Source organism: Neopelma chrysocephalum, unplaced genomic scaffold, assembly GCF_003984885.1.
Source record: "Neopelma chrysocephalum unplaced genomic scaffold, ASM398488v2 Primary Assembly neopelma1_61b, whole genome shotgun sequence".
Lineage (NCBI taxonomy): Eukaryota > Metazoa > Chordata > Aves > Passeriformes > Pipridae > Neopelma > Neopelma chrysocephalum.
The window spans coordinates 3,746,269-3,768,098 of record NW_020897717.1 but is presented as its reverse complement, the minus strand read 5'-3'; the positions used below and the strand labels follow the sequence as shown (position 1 = coordinate 3,768,098).

At 39.2% G+C, this 21,830-nt stretch overlaps 1 protein-coding gene across 1 annotated transcript in view; it reads right to left on the bottom strand.

Moving 5' to 3' along the window:
• PPP1CB (protein phosphatase 1 catalytic subunit beta) overlaps nt 1–19,300 on the bottom strand; it is a 29,983-nt gene extending 10,683 nt beyond the window's left edge. Inside the window, exons 1-4 of the mRNA XM_027681801.1 lie at nt 19,032–19,300; nt 6,466–6,597; nt 2,925–3,155; nt 2,469–2,573 (exon numbers count right to left, since the gene is read on the bottom strand). Coding sequence (XP_027537602.1) covers nt 2,469–2,573; nt 2,925–3,155; nt 6,466–6,597; nt 19,032–19,083 — 520 coding nt within the window. The 5' untranslated portion in view covers nt 19,084–19,300. The remainder of the gene's footprint in view (nt 1–2,468; nt 2,574–2,924; nt 3,156–6,465; nt 6,598–19,031) is intronic.
• Nucleotides 19,301–21,830: the final 2,530 nt, after the last annotated feature.

Genomic DNA, 21,830 nt, shown 5'->3' with positions numbered 1-21,830 from the left:
ACAGATAAAAGGGGAAAACCGTAGAGAATACAAAGCAGAGAAAAAAGAAAAAGTTGGAAAGTTACAGAATAAGCTTTAATGAAGTGAGATAAAGAGCAAAGTGAGAAGTCAGTTGAGAGGACAGCCAAAAAAAGGACAAATTATGACAGGTATGAGCAATGTATAAAGAATGGGAACAGAGAGGGAGGTGATGGGAAGGATACAATATAAGATCCTTTCAGCAGCATGAACATTTAAAAACAGGGATAGCAAGAGTGGTTTGACTTATATTGCGAGATAAGAAACTCAAAACACATGCCCAGAAAAGTCTAGATAAAAAACATAACTCAGGATCTTAAGTTATTGTAGATAGCCTACTGGGGTTAACTTAGGTGCCTTTTGTTTTACTATGTTATGCGGTTTTGCAAAGTTTTATTATATATCCCAGAGGACAATATTTTAAAAATAAACTATGCAAAAATGCGCAATATAGTAAAAAAGGCACCTACCTGATATCTACATGCTAGCTTCAACCTCCAGCAGAGTTGAATGGTTTGTGTTGCTGCCTCAGTGTTTATTATAGTAGTATCATCATGAAAAGGCGTTGACAGTCCATTACTTCACTGGATCTGGAATGCAGTTTGGATAGGACTGGAGAAGAGTGGAAAAAGGGCAAAACTTATTCACGTGCTGAACGTCCACTTCCATTTATTAGGAGCACACAGCACATTAGTAATCTTTTTGCTTTATTTCACAGCTGCAGATCAGTTGTGAGTGATAGTAATTTTGGTAACAGATGAAGCCCATACAAGTTTAAGGGGCAATTAGCAATCAGTAAAGTAAATACTGCGAGGATCCTTAAAGCACACTACATACAAAATAACCTCTTGTTTAATCAAGTAGGAAAATTTTAATTCTCTCCCTCCCCATTTACGATAAAACTTTAAATCTCTTTTCTTGTCACATACAGCTAAGCTGTATGTAAAGAAGCTTTCTAGGCTTCTTTCTCATAATTTGGGTCTCAAGTGCACACACAAAACTACCAGTTTTGTCACAGCATTCCACTCCACCTCCTAAACTGCTTTGATTACCCTCCACCTAAGCTTAATTGTTTGCTTGAAACACTCCAGTATTTTTGTCACCATTCATTCCCAAAAAACCCAAAATTAAAAAAGTAGGATGATAGTAAGAGAGTAATTCTTTCACATCCTTTCTTTGGAAACAAATTTATTACAAGTGTTTTTAGACACTGATAATTGGCTACCTCAGTGCAGAAGTGATCTTTGTATCTCACATTTTTAAAACTTGATCCAGCTCGTAAGATAGTTCTTGAAAAAAAAAAAGCACCATACTGCTTGAGAACAAGATTAAAAGATGACCTGTAAGAAAACAAGATGCAAGAACACCCTGCATCATCTTAACAGCACATTCTATATAGGCAGAGCTCTTGCAGAGATACCTGTAACTAATAAAGGCAGGATGGAAGCCAGCAATACAACCTCAAAGATTCTGCTCAGGAGTTCTGGATCACACAGTTCTTAACTCCAAATGGAGCTGTTCCAACTAGAGGTTTCTGCAGCACATTCACTAATTTCCATCTCACTGACAACACAGGTGTGACACCTACCAAAACATTTCTAGATCACTCAGTGCAAGGCATCAAGTTGCTTATTAATGGAGGCAGTTGCAAAGACAGCTGCAAAAGGCAGGATGGCTCTTATTACAAGTAATTTTAAATTCTTGTCAACTGTTTTGACACTGCAAGCTCCTGGAAATCTGTTAAGCATCACTGCCTGTAAAGTCATGGGGAGGCCCATTCTACAAAGAAGAGAGCCCAGGTAAGTTCCCCGATTCAGACAAGTCACAACGCTCAGTCAGATCAACACCAAGCATTTTTTTCAGTACAAGAACAGAGCAACACTGGGACAGGTGCCCACAGAATGTAGAATTTCTAATAACAAAGGCTTTTTGGAGTCCATGCAAGCCATGGCTGACCTGCTCCAATGTTAACAAATGTCTTGCTTAAAGCCCCAGGCTTGACTGTGTAACCTTAGAAGTCCCTTCCACCAACATGTTATGAAAACAGCTAAAGAGACCAAGACTATAGAGCTCTCTTTGCTTGTGAAAGTTATTCTTCACTGCTAAGGATGTTAACGTTAGCTAAGGCTAATAGTAACAGCAAAAAGTCATGTGGCAAATTAGGCAATAATTCTAGCATTCAGTATTCTTCAGAGAGGGATACACTGATGGGAATACTTACAGAGGCACTTCCCCCTCAGGCATGAGAGGGCCATGAGTATCAGGTAAGAATGACATCTGTCTACTGCCAAGTGCACAGGAAGGCTTGAGGCATAAAAGTGACCTTTACAGACAATACAAGGTTAAACATCTCCAGCTGAATATCAGGCATGCTCATCCACACCCCATTTGGTATAGCATTAACCCAAAGATCAGAGTAGACCCAGTTTTAAAAGCAGCCATCAGCTTACCTCCATGACAACAGAAGATCTTCTCATCCACAATGGCTGCAATAGGCAGACAGTTAAAACAGTCTGTGAAGGTCTTCCACAGCTTGATGTTAAATCTCCGCTTGCCTGCGAGAACAGTGTGTGGCATTAGGAAGAGAAGGCTGGTTTTTTTAAAGCCAATCAGTAATACATATCACAACCTGACTGAAAATGTTAGCAAACTGTCTTCATAGGGCTTTATTTCTGTTAGCATAGTTAAGTCTCAATCTCTTACAACAGCATTTCAAGGACAGTAAAAGAGAAAACAGTAATGCTCTTGAGTGACTTTAACCTTGGTTCGAAATGTATTTTTAGAAAGTTTCAAAGTAGCTTCACAGAATGTTGAAACCCTTGCAGCATGAGAGTCAGTACTAGAAGGATCTTCAAAACACAATATTAGTCTGTTACAGTCTTTCAAAAGTAATGGGTTTTGCTTACATTCATCATAAAATCCATAGATCCGATTGATGCTAGCACACTCGTGATTTCCTCTGAGGAGAAAGAAGTTTTCTGGATACTTGATTTTATATGCCAGTAATAGGCAAATTGTTTCCAGAGACTGTTTGCCTCTGTCTACGTAATCTCCAAGGAAAAGATAATTAGCTTCTGGTGGGAATCCTCCATATTCAAATAATCGAAGTAAGTCTGTATACTGACCGTGAATATCACCTGAATAAAAAAATGTTTACCAAGGATTAGTGTGACAACAAAAGACTACACAAGTCAAGAACTTAAGCCAATTAGTTTCTATTCATTGATTTCAAAAAAGGCATTAATATTGCCTTTTAAAACTGGCAATATTTATCAGAAAAGTAAGAACTATGCTAATATTAAAAACTGAAGTTCTCACTAAATATAAATAACTCACACTATCTGCAGAACTATGTCAGGTATGAATCCAATATGAAAACCAAAAGCTACAGAAGTCCTCACAATTAAGCATAAGCTTTCCAACCAACCTTTTAATTTGTTCAAATTACAACAAGGTCAGAAAGACAACCTCTAATTAAACAGGTATATAACCAGGAAGCAAATGTATTAAGAAAAAGTCACATTATTTACCGCAAAAACAGATCAGTCAAGAATTCAAACAGACTGGAGAGAAACTGAACATTGTGTTGGCAAAGAGAACTTACTTTAAAGGTCAGCTCCCTGTACTAAGATTCCCACCCCCCAGCATTTAGACTAACTCCTCCTTTGATGCAATTACTCATGTAAAAACAATACAAAGACTCAAAGACTGATATCCCTTACAAGATATTCAATGCTGCAGGTTGTTCTTAGGAAAAATAACTGTCATGTTACTCATCACACTGCCAGCTTTAAAATTAAGCAGGTTTTCCATGGAACAGCTCTGTGCAGCAATTACATCACCATTTACTAGTCAAAGCCAACTATCCGTGAGTTGTCCATACGGTTGAAGATATCAAAGCTGCTCTACGGTAACTTTTAGTACACATGCACTGTACTCCAGTTGACTGCAGAACTCATCACCAGAGTGACTGAATGCAAAAAAGATATGCAAAAAGCCTTCAGTGCAAGCTGTATGCTATTTAAATTTAGTACCTCCTGGTCCCATACACGAAGCATTACATAAATGCATTTTCACTTTTGCTGCTTGTTCAGTGGCAAAATACTGACTTTGCTCAGCACAGTTATTCTCTAGTAGATCACTAGCTACTATGGCCTCAAAAGAGGAAAAAAACCCCCACACAACTTTTTCCATCTTACAAAAGGTTCCCAAACCTGTATGCTCTCCAGTTCAATTCTTCAAGCATACACTGGAAAGAATACGTGTTATATTACATTCCCCTTTACAATTTCCATGAGAAATGCAATATTTCCTTCTTCAGGTAGCATTCTTCCATAACTATTTCTCACTTAGGGAGAAGAATAACCTTCCAATTTTCATCTAATAAACATGACTATTATCCACTACCCAATTCCGGACACAACCTGAAGTTTCACTGGCTAAAATCTTTTTTGTGTATGTTGCAACAAGAATGATTTCTATTTTAAATAATATTTAGAAGTCTCCAGGTCACAGTGGATAGAAAACAGACTCCCCAAAAAGTCATTTCTATGCTAAGTCTAGTATTCCAGAATCACATTATCAATACATTCCCCAGACTTCAACACTAACAGAATTAACTACCAAGTAAGCATACTGAGAAAATATTATTATTGTGCTCATTGTCTTGAACGACTTTCAGTTACATACGAGCCCACACATGAGGAACCAATGCACTTAGTAGGTAAAAGAACATTTTATAGAAACGATTTTGTAAAGGGACCAAAGCATTTACTATTCCATTCAAGGTACTCAGCATTTAAAAATACAGCTTAATATGAGCACAAGTTGAAGTCTACCAGATACAAAGCCTTAGAGTAAAAGCCACATCTATTTTAAAATGGACATTTACATAAGAGTGTCTTTCATCTTCCATTATAAAACAGCCATTCAAGATGTAAGAGCTGATTTTGAACTGACTTGATTGTAAGACGAGACAATCCTATAATGGTTCCTCAGGCATTGCCTGAGCACACTAAAATAATAGTTCAAAGCTGTACCAGCTGCATATTTTGCTTTTGGTGAAAGTGATAATCTTCCTTTCACTTTTATCTAAATGCATCTTTGACAATTGCTCTAATATTAAATTTAGATGCACCTGACACTTCCTGGTGCTTTCACTGTGTTTGGAATCAGATTTAAAAATAACAAATGCTTTAGTTAACTGTGCATTAGCTGCCCTATTACTGTTCATCTAACCGTGCTTTCAACTATCTCAATTTAAGCTAACGAGAAAAAACTAACTTTGAAGTAGGCTAATTATTCTTTGCAGACCTTGACTTATGCTCAATCTACCTGAGCTTCTGTGTTTTCTTTATCTTGGAATACGATGAGACTGTACTACACTGAAAAGACTAAAGTGAACACAATGTGATAAAGCTGGATTTACCTTCAACTTTATGTCAGTAGGAAAGCTAGTCTGGTTTTTCCTCCCCACCCTACCAAGCAATTAGTCATTTAAAAATGACTTTGCCATTAGTGGTTTGTCTGTGGGTTTGGCTGTTTCGTCAAGTGTTTTTTAAATTGGTAATATCCTCTCAACGTAAGAAACACTGCTACATTAGGTCTGCCAGGAAGACTAATGTATCTTTTGAGCATGCAAGTAATAACAGTCAGAGACTGCTTCCACTTTAATACTATGACACTTTAGCAAGCCTAACTCAAGGAATTTTATGCATTTCAAGACAATGTCTATTGTTAATAAATAAGTTGAAGGATGATTACAATCCAGTATTTACAATACTTCAGTTAAGTTTTTTTACAAGCTTGCATACCTATTAACAACAGCGTACTTTGGAAGAAGTCTAGCATCTTATACAGGCTTAGAGAGGTAAAAAACACACACAGTTTTATTCGTGTTTCACAGTAATAATGATGTTTGTCAAAACTTGTTGTAAAGCTCAAGGAATTTGTTACACGGCAACTAAGCCTAATTTAACAGTCTGCATTTTACTTTCTCAGTTGAAAGATTACCAATGCTTTCTGTTTTTCAAGTGTTCCATTTCACAAGGTCTTTCTTTTGCTTATGCTTTGAAGTGAGCAACTACAACATGCAACATGTGTTTTTTTTAAAAGCAGCTAAATTCTTTCTAAAATAGTGATCTAAAGAGTAGCAGCTCTGTGCAAGCAAGGGACAGGTCGCAAAATTTACACTAGATGAAGGTACAAGGAGCCCTTTTCACCAAGGGAACTTGCTCCCAAATAGTCCCAGGAGCATCAGCAATCTACCAGCTGCTAGCTGCTTTTTCTTCACTTAATCCAATCTAAATTGAAAATTACATTTAAGATTTTGAAGACCTCACTCTAATGCCAACTCATGCTCACTTGCCCATCTCAGTATTCTTCCAACCCACCTAGCACACAACTAGATTAAAACACCTACATAAAACACATATCAATTTTACATACCACAAATTTTCAGAGGTGCCTCTAGTTCCAAGAGAATAGGCTGGCTAAGAAATATTTCTCGTGATTTTATGCACAAGCCCCGAACTTCTGCTTCGGTCATCTGAACGATCTTCCCAGGACGACATCCTCGTACTGAAATGAGATATTTAACATTTGAAGGTAACTATCACACAGATATACAACAATAGGCAAGTCCAAATGATCTGTATTTGAAACCTCTATTTGACAAAAAGCCAGCAGCACATTCCACATATTTACCAAATGCCCTGGAAGTATGTAGTCCAATGAATTCTAAAATTAATCTCTGACACTGTGGTATTCCGTGCTTTAAAGTCTGTATGCATTCCTGTTAAATCAGGTTCTCAGAATAAAACTATTTAATTCTTGGTTTTGTCCATATTTGAATAAATAGCAACTTCAAAAAGTTTTTAATTTAACAATCCCATTATGCTAGAGTATTCACCATAGAAAAAAAATATCCTGGGAATCCCAAATCTGGAAACACTTCCTTATTAGCACAAAATAAATTTCTTCAGGATTGTTACGTTTAACAGGCCAGTTAAATACCATGGAAAAACCATAGGTATGTTTTCTTACACTTTTGGCAGCTGAAACTGCCATATTAGAAACATCACAAAAAAAACTATGATAGTTTGATGAAATTTTTAATCATACATAATGGCTCTTAAGTTACTGAAACCTTTACAGCCAAGGATATTCTAATTAGAATGAAATTGAATTCACGAAACCTGTAAGTCAGGTACTCAGACCTATATTTAGCACTAAGTTTTCAAAAGCATTTGCATGTCATTGCACTCCAACCAACATCCTCTGGCAAGTTTATCTGCAGCTGCTTCTTTCTACAAATATCTGCATGATTCTCCTGTCAGAGGCTTTAATGTGTCTTTAATGAGGCAGCAAAATAGAACAAATGTGTCTGCACTTTGGCTGATCCAGTTCAGTCTTGCATCTCAGCATAAACCAAACTTCAGAGTTCAAACTAATAAGCCAGAATGTATCAGTGTGTACAACAGGCGAACATCCTGTCCTGCCATCTGTTTTCAATGAAAGCAATGTTCAGCACTGAACCACAGCAGTACCTACAAGGAAAGGTGGTATGAAACTTTAGCAGCTCAAATCCAAATGCTTTCAAATTCAAACATCGTAACAGACTACTTTGTAAACTTTTAGCTGCAACTTCACTAAGTTTAATAAGATTTGTGAACAGAAGAGCAGAAACTAGTTCTTCACACTTCCTAGGTCACCTGCTTCCCCCCTCCAAAACAGAAGAGAAAGCCTGCAACTTTTTAAAAATTAATTATTAATTCCTTTTATTTCTGCTTATTTCCTAGAAAACCTACTTTATAAAGGAGATCAGTATCATTACATCTAGTATTAACTACACTGTGCAATAGGGAAAAAAAGGATGTGAGGGATAAAAGTTTGTCCTATGTCACCTAGTACTACAGTCCAAAGTGTTAAGCTCAAAAAAGCTCTGCTCTGGTTATCACTGCATATTTGTCCCAGTGTAACTGCATATCTGACCATTCCAACACTGTGCTATGAATATCTATTTTTAATAAACACCAGACACTTGTTAAACTGAGGTTAGGAAGCAATCACAGGAATACATGAGAAGGCAGAACTTAAAAGCGGTTTTCAAAAATAGGGAAGAAATAGGAAACTAGATCCTGGGACAGCCAGTTTGAGAGCCAAAATAGCAAGAAGGATAGCCTATATGCAGTTGAGGATACATTGGAATTACTTAGCTCATTAGAACCCAACGAGAAAAAGGCAGCCGCATACAGGACTTCTTTCAGTGAAGCTCTGAATCAGTACCAGGTGATACTTACCATATGGTAAGTCACATTCCTTTTGCTAATTAAGATTTCAACTATACTTGAGAAAGCAAACGCTTTTTAGGAACACTTTTTGTGTTGTTATTCTTCAGGCATTAAGATGTTGGTTTACCTACTAGAAGAATACAAAGGCAGACACTAGACACAATCAAGGTGACTAGCAAACAATATATGCCTGCGGGCTTCCACTTCATCCCATCACAAACATCTAAGTGACGTTCTTACAGATATATCTTCAGCCCTGTTATTACAAAAAAAAAAAAATCTCAGGCTTCACAGCTTTGCACAGGACTATCCAACTTGTGAGGTACCAAGATGTTCTAATAATCTCAGTTTCAAATGCTTGCATTCCAATAGATTATATAATGATGCTTTTCGGAGACTAAGAACTCCTTCTGATGGGCACAATAAACTGTGATTATACAAAAGAAAGCTCCCACCCACAGAAGCAGTCTTCATATTACAATGGCTATAATTTTATTTAAACAATTTATGTATTTTAAACCCATAGCTTGCAATAAAGTCACACCAAAGCTCCACGCAGCACAACTGTATCTCCAGTGCCGTTTTCCCACTAAAAACTGTGCATTCTTTTAACCTGTTCTGCTTAGCAATGAAATTCCCCTCTGTATTTACCTACTTTCATGGAATTTTGCAACACCAGAGTTAAGCCATTTCATAGAGAGCAAACCCAAGAAGTGGCTTAACTGCACACTTATTACATACACTCTAGTTTTGGAACTCAAACCCAGGAAAGTCCACCATATGCAGCATTCATGTTATGAGAAGCAGCCCCAGACCAAGCATAGAGGCCAAAATTGAGATACCAGTTCAAGGAGGGCACCCATAACAGTCAAAATAACTTGGATCCAATCAATATTTCTTAAAACACTAGCCTTTAACTCCTTTTGAAACTCACATGGAGGTTTAAACTTGGAACATTTGCTTTATAGGATTGATGCTTTAAGTGTTGCTGGATTCTTGCACGAGAAGATGCGATGAACATACAGCTCCTGACTTCATAGTTAACCAGCCAGAGCCAGTGACTCCAGTGCCTTGATATTAGCTCTTTACTTTTTCGAGTAAAGCCCTAAATGCTGCAAGTTCTTAACAGAGAAACCAGGCAGTAACTTATTACCACACTGCAGATTTTCCAGGTAGGACATTTCTACAACTGTGGCAAGTATATCACTCTCAGATGAGGAGACAACACACACCTCATGATTGCAGTCACTTCCAGCCCCTGGGAAGGGTACGTATCCGAGCCATTGCACCTTTGCAAATGTACCTTCCACCCTCCATCCAAACAGTCCACAGCTCCGCGTAGTAAACACGGAAGTTCAGTTACATTTGAAGTAGTACAAAGCCTAGAGTTTCATGAGGAATAATCATCAGTAATAGAGTTAAGAGAAAAACAGTTTCCTCCCACAGTTCCCTGATCATCAATAAGGGTAGTACATATGGAAAAATGAGAAGCTATTGTGACCCACCCTGAAAGCCTCAGCACTTCACTGGATTCACAAAGGCACTGAAAGGTTTGCCAACTAGTCATCCGGAACAGATGTGCCACAGCTGTGGTACAAGTATACAAGCAAGACTAAGCACTTATTTCACCAGCTTACAACTAGAATTTTGTTCAAGTTCTCTTGACTCAGCTGAGCCCTATATGGATCGTAAACAACACTGCATTTAGTTTTTCAAAAGCCAAATCCTCAAGGACAGATTGAAGAGGAGGTTATAAAAATGAGATCAAGAGTGTGATTTTTCCAGACTCATTTATGAATTACTATAGCTAACCACTGTTAAAACATGCAAGTCATAGCTTCATGCATTGCAAAATCTTTCGCTCACAAAAAGCCTTTAACAGTATTGGGAAAACCATCATTTTTAATGGCTGTCATTTACCCAGAGCAGAAACAGCATCTTGACATTGGAGGTAAATTAATTCTCTTTCATCTAAAATGCAGATGCTGTAAACAATCTTTGATTTACATAAATTAGCCTTTCGGTAGGGACAGCAATTCCTGTTGTATACACAATCATACATGCATAGTGCTTTAACAGAACAAGCCTTTGCTGCAAGGAGTTTCAAGCAGAGTGATGTAGCAGGGAATAAGGAGAAATAAAAGCAAATATATATGTGGTACACTGAGAAGGACAACAGAGCTGATAGTAATCCATAAGCTGCTCTAATCGATATTAAAATGGTCTCCGCATCTACACAATCTTGGGTAAGCAACTTTAACGAGTTTACTAATGGTAACTAGTAATCTAAGACATGAGCTGCACAGTGGCAGGTAAGAATAATAATTTTTTTTTATTCCCTCCAAGCTCATGCCAAAGAGTAGCAGACAGCACAGGGCAATAGTGGAAAGGAAGAAAATAAGTAACACTAAGGAAAGTGTGTCAAGAATTGGCTGTTGGAAGTTCTGTGTGCATCCCTTTTTGCCACAGTCTTTCATGAAATGGAGAAAATACATTTAACCTCTTCTGTCACACTGCTTCTGGTGTGCCTCTCTAAGCAACTAAGCTGCTCATTTTGTGGCATCACTAATACAAGTTTCTTCAATTACTAAGTCAGCTGTGGTATGCACAGCCGTCCTAAGCATTTACATAGTGTTGCTCTCCAACATCACACATGTCCTGTTTACTGGACTTAACACTCATGGTTTTATCATAACATTAAAACCCAGACAGACTTCACCCAAGTCTCATAAAAAATTAGGTCAGCATTACTGCTAAGAAGCACTCTTTTCCCTACACTCTTTTTTTGCAGACATATGCATTTATGTGGCCACACAGTAAACTGTGTCAGCAAACTGGTATCTTCTTTCTAGTACAAAGATAAATCAAAAACATATTCTAAATAGCTCCCCAAGCCGAAGAATGCATCCTCTGTGAGCTTGGGCTAGGACTAGTGAAAGAATAAGCAGCTGTTTCTGCTTCTTTTCAAAGTAGCTCCAGCCAAGCTTATTTCTGAAATTATGGCTTTACAGATCTATTTTGCCAGAGTATATCTAAAAAAATTCCAAAACTACAACACAAGACTGCAAGCATGCAATTTTACAAATTGCACATAAGCAATTTCTACAAGCTTACACTCCCCCCACACTCTGTGGGATGTTTAATCACTGGTGATTAAACACTACTACATTTAACTATTTCAGAGTATTTGGTGAAACCTGAACAGCCTGTCACAAGTATGAGCAGAATGGATTTGAAAGCCAAAGGTGGTGTCACCTATGACCTGGAAAAAAACCCCAACAATCCTTACACTGATTTTGGAAATATGTTCTGAAGTTATCTGCTCTCAGTATTTTTTAAATCCAAGTTACATATTTTCATGAGCTTAAGTCAGGAATCCTACATTGGATTTTAAAAGCATCTTTCATTTTGGAAAGCAGAATTTCTACTCCCTCAAAGTACTTTCTGTTATTTAACTTGTTCAGCTGCCATCCAGAAGCAACCACTCCCTATCTTGCAGCAAAACAGAGTTAAGCCAGCAACATAAATTTTCAAAGTTTCAGAACTGCTGTAACAGAACTAAGCTTAGAATGGCTTTCATCCATGTGTTACACTGGTGGACAACAATAATATAAGTGAACCCCTGCTAGAGCTTCGCTCAATTCAGCAAGAACACATTGCTGAGTGTACAGCTCTTCTGCACAGTGTACACAGCAAAGACCTGTACCTTCCCAAGTGTACCTCACCCAAACTTCTCACTAAAAATAGAAGAATCGGTCTCCCAAGGAGGTTTTTCCAGAAGAACTGTGCTTTTATATCCAAGTAACCTTAAAATCTTTTTTAAATTTCTTCATTGGATAACCTTGATATTAAGTATTTTGCTGAAGAACAGTGATTGCTTGTGAACTCATTTTAGCAGGACTCACTACCATCAAACACAAATCCACTGCAGAGTAACGGACTGCCCAAACCTTTAATTTTTAACCAGGAAAAAACCCCAAATAAGGAAGTGGTGTTCTTTTACCCAAACTTGAATTTATGTTCTTAAAATATACGCTATCCAGCAGAATCAATGCTTGTGGAAGAGGAGCTTTTTTAGAAAATAGTACATAAAGCTGCTTCAGGGGATATTCAAACAAGCCCAGGAAAACATGCATGTCTACCTACACCAACTTTTAGGGACCACTTGCTTCCTTATACAGAGTTCTATAAAGTAACTGATGTCTCAGTCATTCTGTATCATACATGGTTCCAAGAATTGCTGAATTCAAGGTTCAAGGACAAGATCACACGAATTACTCCATTCCATAAACAAAATGTATAACTCTAATGTCTGTTATTGTTCTATATTTACTGGTTGCTTAATTACACCTGAAGCCAAAACTCAAGCAACCAGCAGAGTAAAGGTAGAAGCCTTTCATCATGCTGTATATACAGACCAGTAACAATTCCTGTTCTAGTCTACTTGGAAGATTAACCTAGCATAAAAATTCCATGAAACAAAGAATTTCAGCTTATTTCTCAAAAGCTGACTTTCTTTTCCTCTACAGCAGTGCTAATAAAATTCCTCAAACTCAAGGAAGGCAAAAGCAAACTACGAAGTTATGAAGTAACTCCTAAGAAGTACCAAGGAGAGAAGTTACTGAAGTTCTAATACAAAAAGCTGGGTTTAACATGACTTCTGCACATCAGTGTCTCAGGTACTTAACTAATATAGCTATGTGGGATATACACAAAAAAGTTTTGTATGGAGCTTGGTATTAAAAAAACCCAACATGACACAGAAAAGATGGTGCTGTGACACTAAGATAACTTAGCTGATGTACTAAGACAAATCACAACAGGAAGAGAAGGCAGTAAACAGGTTAATTTCAATGTTCAAGTTAGGAACTAGATACAGGTCGCATTAGAAGTGCCTCAGGCTGCAGTTAAGAGTGGATTCTCCTACACACCCCCCTTCACCAAGTACAGCATCTGACCTTACTGAGTAATAGCCAAATATAGTATGCTTGCCTTCACAGTGCTAGACCACAGACCGTGGTGGGGTTTTACTTCTTAAAAAAGTTTATACCTACATTTAGTGGTAACTAATGAGTACTTAACAGTAACTATAAAGTATTAAAAATCCTCTTATCTACATTAAATAAGAACAGCATTTTTCTCCTTTTATACCATGATTTAGCTGTATTATACGCAAGACATTGAATGACTCAAGCAAAGCCTGTGCCACAGAGTATCTAAATGAAACAGTTACTGAATCATGTAACCTTCAAGTGGCCAAAGAGACAGCCAGAACAAAGGAACACCAGTACACGCTACCTGATGCCGGGCTCTTGGCCTTCAGTGCAATTTTTTCAACTATTTCATTTGTCACGCACTTATAAAGCTAAAGATGAACTGGCTGATATCTGCCCTGCCATACAAACCCAGAAACAAACTTCACTCTTCTATCCCTTCTCCTAGAAACATATAAAAACTGCCTATTTTTTTTCTCTTTTTAAAGACTATTTAAAGAAAAAAAAATTCATTCGATCTTTGGCAAAAAACTCCTCTTAGAATTCTCCTTGTTTATTTTTCTAATAGCAGATTATCCAGTGATTTCACACCAAACCAGGTAACAACTCTTGTTTATTCAAGATTCACCTCCATGGTTTGTTTGTACTGTTTTGCAACAGATCATTAGGGTCTATTTTTCTTCGCTACAACCGCCTCTCTTTTTCAGCATCAGTTACAGAGCCTGGAACTGCAGGCACTACTACCATATCCTAATACCACCCAGCCGGCTGGATATGTTAATTAGTTAAGACACTAACCAAACAAGAAATACATTATTGACCATAATACATTAGACCAGTAGCTCTATACCATTTAAAACTAATAAAGAAAATTTCAATTATTTCATAAGCATTTAAAATCCAACTTTCATTTGAAAAATCAAGTAATAGTGAAATTCCTATCTTTATCTCAACCTGTAAGACCTTTGAAACTAGAAGAAAACGAAGCTTGTAGCTTTCTTAGAAGACATCACACAACACAGCAAGAACAATACGCAACCAGCTTTAAGGCAGCAATCAAAAAAAAAAAAATCACACTTTGAGGTGAACATGAAAGCAGTAACCTTTCTCCACAACTACTGGCAGCCTGACACTTATCTTCTTGGATAACTATTTCCCAGCTTTCTCAGTGGATTGGTACCATCAGAACCAGTAGCCCTCAGCCTCACCAAATACAATTTTGTTTTAGAGAAGATCCACATTAAGCTCCATCAAATTAATTTAAATTGTTAATTTTAAATAGGTTAGCCAATTTAGGCAAGCAAGGAGTCTTCCCTAGACAAGGCAAATTTTTTTGAACAGCAATAGACATGAACCCAAACCCCAGAAAGCCATCTTGTATTTAAGGTTACTATATGTCTGTGTTTCCCTAAGTACATGCTCTCTGCCATGCAGTAAACTTCTTAGTATTCACCAAGACACCTATACATTTAAAAGAGCAGAAATCCAGTCCAGCTGGGCTGCCTTATATCCAGAAATTTTAAGAGACTGCACAGAAACAGGAAGCCCAACACCTGGACAGTAATATAGCAGTCTTACTTAACACCTCTCACAGCACTTTCTACTAGTAAGGTTACCCTATTCCAGTCTCCTTGCTTTGATATTGAGGGAACTTTTTCCACACATCGCCAAAGCTTAAATTGGCTTAGAATCTGGCTTAAATGTAAGACTGACGTACCCACTTAGCTCAGCATTGTTGCAAATATCAGGGCATTTCCTACATAGGGATACATGGTGTTCCAAGATGAGGCAAAACATAAGAAGCAGCTGCAGGGACTAGGAAGAAAAACTATGTTAAAAGCAGAAAAACTCTGTTCACACTGGAAAAAAGAAGGCTTTGGGGAGACACTACTGCTGCCTTCCAGTGCTTAAAGGAGCTTATAAAGACAGATGAGGACAGACGTTTTAGTAAGGCCTGTTGCAATAGGACAAGGAATAACAGTTTTAAACTAAAAAAAGGTAGATTCAGACTAGATATGAGGATGAAATTTTTTAAAATGACAGTGGTGATACACCAGAACAGGTTCCCCAGAGAGGTGGTGGATGCCCCATCCCTGGAAACATTCAAGGTCAAGTGGACAGGGCTCTGAGCAACCTGATCTAGTTGAAGATGACCCTGCTCACTGGAGAGGGGTTGGACTACGTGACCTTTAATAGTTCCTTCCAACCCAAATCATTCCATGATTCTGTATTCCACATCTGCTGTACTCATGGCAGCCTCGTGTGTGTGCATACTCCTGTGTTGTCCACAGCTAGAATGGGCTGGGAAAAATCTATCCACCAGATGGCATAGCTGGGAAGGTAGGAAGAAAAAAATAAAAACATGCAAAAAGCACACACACTGAAGCAAAAATAAGGCTATTACCTTTGTGTCCCATAACATAGCTAAGTCTGACCCAAGATTCTGACTACCAGGGCAAGAAGGATTTGGCTTACTCACTTTCATGGTCACATACCAGTACAAACGGATTTTAGCAAAGCCATGGAATTTTGTATTTAAATGACCTGCAAATCTTTGCAGATTTACTCGTGTGAGAAATCCCACAATAAAACTCAAAGTAGCTCCAAGACAGTGAGGTACATGTGTAAGAGCACCAGCATCTTCCTCACTCTTCTAGTAAAGAAACAAGAATGACAGAAGGTACCTGGCAGAGGTCGAACAAGTAAGAGAAAGCCTTGTTATGTTGAGACTTTATGCCTACAGCATACACTTAAGTTTTACTTTCCTTCAAACAGAAGTTATTTATAAGGTATCACTAATCAGTGACAAAGTACTAGACACATTTCAAGAGTGAGTTAGTTCAAAATGAACTCTTACCATTCCTAAATTCACCACTTGACCCATGAGTAGAGGATAAGAACTTAGTATATGCAGAAGAACATGGAAATTAAAAGCTAATGTCCTGGAAGACTATCAACATACATTACACCATGGTTCAGTTGAGTCGTTATGAAAACTATCTCCAATTTAACTCAAGAGTTAATCAATCTGGCTTTCAGCACTCAGAAGATCTCCAGAATAAGTATACATTAAAGATAAGCAGGCGCGCACACTCGCCGAGGACTGGGAAGATGTTCTTGATGAATCCTCCCAACAGCCCGGTATAGGCCATGTCATACTGGTATCTCAGAAAAACCCCACAATGGAACACGTGGAAAGTGAGACTATCTAAGTAGGTAAACCCAGTTAAAAGGTAAGTTAACGTGTCATATAACGCAAAACCAATAACAATAAAACCAGGTAGAGTAGCCTAATTAAAGTAAGAGCAAGAACTCCTGACAACTAATATCACAGCCTGGAAACAGATGTCACCACCCAGCAACCCAATGACAGCAGGGAAGTTTCCTTTTGCTGCAGATTTTGATACGTATTTGCTACCCTTGAAAAATTTGTGCAGCACCTACTGAGAGATAATTGTAGACTATTATTCAAACTTAAAGCCATCCATTTCACTTAAAGCAACCAAAAGGACTAAATATATACTGCACAACAACATTTCATGAAAGTGTCTTTTTATTATTTCACTGTGCTTACACTGAAAGCTCAAAAGCCACATTTCCTTATCCTTTAAATCAAAGTTGAAGAGGGAGCAATGGAGCCAAAAAACTTGCTTTAAACAATTTAACTGCAGATAAGAGTCAACAGAATTTTTTCTGCGCAACCAGCGTGGGGAGGATTCATACTCACTTTACCAGAGCAGGTCAGCTAAGCAACAGCATGAGCTCCAGAATGTGAGCTGCCAATTGTACACAAAAAAAAGCTTCATTGTGAAACACTACTATTGGAACCACAGCTTAGAATACCATAGCTAGCAGTGCTATAAATAAAGGATGTTAAATGGAAGGAAAGATAATGCATACACAATGCAATCTTTTTTTGTGTTTTTTTCAAATAAAACCCTTAAGATTCTATTACCTTTCAGGTACAAGATGTTGTATAAGGCATTTCTGTTAGTAGATGACAAGCAGAGAGAAAACACATTTCCCTTAATCTTCCTAACCTCTGCTCAGAGGGAAAAACAGACTGAGAAACAGAGATGAAAAATTATACACAAGGCTTGGTTCAGAAGTTGCACATCATGTCCCCAAAGATTAAAGTAGTACAGAAGACAAAAAGCATAGGTTAGGTTGCTCCAAAACAAGGTACCCAATCATAACCCAAAAAGCTACAAAGTTGCAACACAAGTATTTATGGTTTATGTAAAAAGCATGGAACATGTATTTTAAAAGACTTTGTGAAAAAAAAGATAAGCAGAGTAATATTTAAGAGGGAACAGAACAATCTAAGTTGCATACCAAAACACTGCAGAATCCCCTTCTCTTGAGGCAATCTATTTTTAAATAGCTACACTGATGAGCAACAAGTATCCTTCAAATATATTATTTAAAGCATTTCTCAAAAAAACCCTCCACCACAATTATATCTGCATTTTGATGTCCAAAAAGAAAATTTGCCGTACAGAGTAAACATTTACTATGTTACTATGTGGTCTGTCTTAACATCCTACTTAATAATCTGTTTCAACATCCAGAAAAGGGGAGTTTTATCTGAAATAGTGATCAACTGATAATACTTGTTTCTTCATACTATACTAAACTGCATGCCTTAAATCACAAACATAAACACAACTGCCCAAAGCCTTTTTGTATTTTAAAATACTGATTTTTCTGTTCATAATTTTCACAATGAAAGAAGAACAGATCGCAGGTATTAAAATAGCCTCAAAGACCTAAAAACTCTGCTTTGTAGTTACAAAAAACTTTCAGCCTTACAAAACTCGTTTCACTTCTAAAACTCTACATACTCCATGAATTCCTTTCTATAAGCCTTCTGCAATGTGATCCAACTATCTGAGGAGTACAGCAACCAAATAAATGAACACAACATACCCATGCAAGTACTCTCAATTCCAGCATACCAAGTATTTGTTGAATAGGGAATGCAAGATTAATGGGAGAAGAGACCCAGGAAGACTAAACATTCAGGATGTAACTTAAATAAAAAGAAAATGCTCGCAATAGTTCCTCGACTTCTCCAAAAGGAGCTTCTTCCTGATTTTAAAGGAAAGAATTGCTATTTAACAGACACAAAACCCTTCCTAGCCTTCATCAGCCACCCCTGAGAGCCACTTCTGGAGACTGCCCCGTAGGCAGGCTGAGGAATGTCAGCGCACTAAATCCCCCTGCTCCCGCCGACACTCACGTACACACAACTCCACACCTAGCGCTGCTCGCAGACGTAATTTTACACACGGACCACTGCGACTACCAACGCGACCAGAGGGAGGGGGGGAAAAGGCCGCCCTCAGCTCAGCTAGAGGTGGGTCCCCAGCTCGCCCCTTAGCCAGGCAGCTGCAGCCAGGTGAAGAAGGTGAAGATGGAAAATGAGGCTTTTCTTGAATTTTTTTTTCTTTTAAGTAGGAAGGCAGCCCCTTCACCCCGACAAGGTGGTTGCACCTCTATGCACACCAGCACATCCTCCCTCCGTGGGGCTGCGGGGCCGGGCCGGGGCTCGGGGCACCGGTGGGACGCGCCGAGCCTGCTCCCGGTCGCCACCCCGGGCCCGGCGGAGCGGGCAGGGCGCTGCCCTCGCTCCCCCCACACCCCGCCAGCAGCCCCGGCTTGCCCCAGGGGGCGGCGGCCGTGCCCTCTGCGGCGGGCGGGAGGGGCTGCCCGGCGCCCCGCTCACCTTCCAGCAGCCGGGTGATGAGGCTGTCCACGTTCAGCTCCCCGTCCGCCATTTTGTGGCCACCAGACTCGGTCCCGGGCGGGGAGAGGGCGGGGTGGAGGGCGCTCCGCGGAGGAGGAGGAGGCGGAGGAGGAGCAGGGAGCGGCGGCCGCAGCGACAGTGGCACTCCCCCCACCCCCCTCCGGCGGTCCCCAGCGGCCGCCCGGCTTCTCCTGCGCCCGCTGTCTCGCAGCTACAAGGGGGGAAGTGCCGCCGCTCCTCCCCGCCCCAGGAGCCGCCAGGGCGCATGTGCCGCCTCGCCCGCCGCCGCCGCTCCGTGCTCCGCCACCGCGCAGGCGCCGCGGAGCCCGCCCGAGAGCGCGGCGCGTGCGCGGAGCCGGCGCTCCTTCCCTGCTTCCCACAGTGCCCCGTCCCCGCGGGTGTCCCGGGAACCCCCGGGATCGGGGTCGTTGGTAGCCTCAGTTATGGGCAAAAGGCAGGGAAACCGGTCCGAGGAGGCTTCGTGTCACCCGCGTGTCACCCCTTCCTGTGCTAAGACTGCACCTGTGAAATCTCGCAGTTGATTAAAAAAATTCTGTCATGACCGGAGTGATGAGTTGTGCTTTTTCTCGCGCAGTTGTCAGAAAAAACTCCTAACCGCTGTGTTTCATCGCGGCTAGATCTGCTAAGAGTACTTTTTTTGTGATTTCTGAACCTTTTTTTTTTTTTTCTTAAGATGAGCTCTCTAAAGACGTGTTTACATACTTCTGTCAACAGATGCTTGCCTTGGATAGACAGAGAAGTGCTTTAAAATGGAGGTGGTGAAAACTTACTGTGAGCTGGGACAGCACACAAATACATGTACGTTGACAAAATAACAAAATGCAGATGTTCTAGAAAAAAACAGACCACTTCTTTATATGCCTAAATATAGATGTCAATGGAGAAACTTATCTCTGTGAGCTTGAACTTGAATTTTTTCCATCAGTTCATACAGGCCAGCAAAATCCTGTCACCTTACATAATTTCAAAACCTAGTTTTTTATCTCTTGATTAGAATAAAAGGAGTATGAGCAAAACAAAAGCAATTAGGACAAGGTGGGGCTATGATTAGACATCAGATGATGCCAGGTGTCCAGACAGTTGAATAAAAGAACACCCTTTTGAAATACTTACACAGGTAGGCAGGATATATGGGAATATAATTTCATCTGCTGAAAGCACATACAACTATTCTTTCTTATTTTTCAAAATCTGTGATCTAAATTAAAAAAAAAATCTTAAAATGTTTTTCTTTCATTTTTTATTAAGTAAGAAAAATAATTATTCATCTTTTAAAAGATTCTTTTTTATCCCAGCTACTTTATTGCTGCCAAAGCTAATAGATCTGCAGTCCCTCTTGAGCATTTAGGAATTGTCCCAATTTTGTTTCACACAACCGAAGTGCCCTGAGGGTTATTATAAGCCATCACAACATCAGGTTCAGACATAATTATATCATATTATCACAGAACATTCTGCATTGACAATTAAATGGGGATATGAAATTATCTTTTACTGTGGCATAACAATACAATTAATATGTCTTCCAAAACTCCAGAAGATGCTAAAGTTTCAGATACACTGAGCAAAACATAATTCCCTAAGAACTGTTTTTACTAGGCATGTCAGCATGTTCCAGAAACAATTCAGCAGCATATCAAAACAACAGAATAATTTAATTAGCAGAGATGCTCTGAAAGAGAACAAGCTACAAAAAATTTCCTCACTAATTTCCTTGTAGATTCTGTGCCAGAAAATTCTTATTTTATTGGGAACATGGCTGGGTGACTGTTACTCCCCAGCTCTATGTGGGTTGTCAAGCGGTTGGAAGGTCACCTCACTGTGCTGCATAACCCTGTAAAGTTAGCCTCCCCTTTCTTCATAGCTTGAACAGGGAAACAAGTACATGAGTTTCTCCCTCAGTGGGTAAAACTTGACAGGTCCCGTTTTTCATGTTGGCATAATCCAAGTACAGTAAACAGAATTAAAAGATCAGAGAATGAGGCTCATTGTCTTCTGTGATTCAGAAAGAAACAGTTAATGTGGAATGAATGAATTTTCTTTGATCAAGGGGAGATGTTTAGTAATTTTTGGCATTATATGGTACACAGATACAGGCCAAAGATACCCAACTGGCAATTCAAGTAGCAAGGGCAGCTGAGCGTCACTGATGCCTCTGTCAAAATCCCATTAGTAATGCTCACCTTTCTAAATTGCCTTTCAGTCATTTTGAAGTTTCCTCTCATATCCACCAACATGGCTTTGCTTTTAACTTTGCTCTACATGGTCTCAGCCTCATTTACCGTTAATACCCTGTATGTCACTTTTCCTCTCCTTGTCCACATGCTGTCTCAAGGTGTCCTTTAACTTGTAGTGTTCTTCTGCTGAGTTTGTCAGCTGTGCAGGACAGAAATTTCCAAAGAGGATGGCAAAACAATTATATGTTAGTTAATGTCATTCCCTAAACTGTGGCTCTCTAGACATGAGTTCTCTCTTTGCCTGCTGCTGCAAATTTGAAACGGTTGCTTCCCCAGCTACAGAGCACTGACTCAGCATCTCTCTGTTACCTACTTTTTCCTAGTAACCTTACATTGGTTTAAACTGTACCTCTGTTATTTGCTGCACTTTAAATTTAGTGCACTACATGCACTTTTAAGTTATTTACTATGCCATTGTAACTTTCAAAAACCGTGGCCTCAGCTACATTGCCCTTCTAGGTCTGTCATCAGTTACCTACTAGATAGTACATGGCAGTATTTTACAACATTATCATGTCAC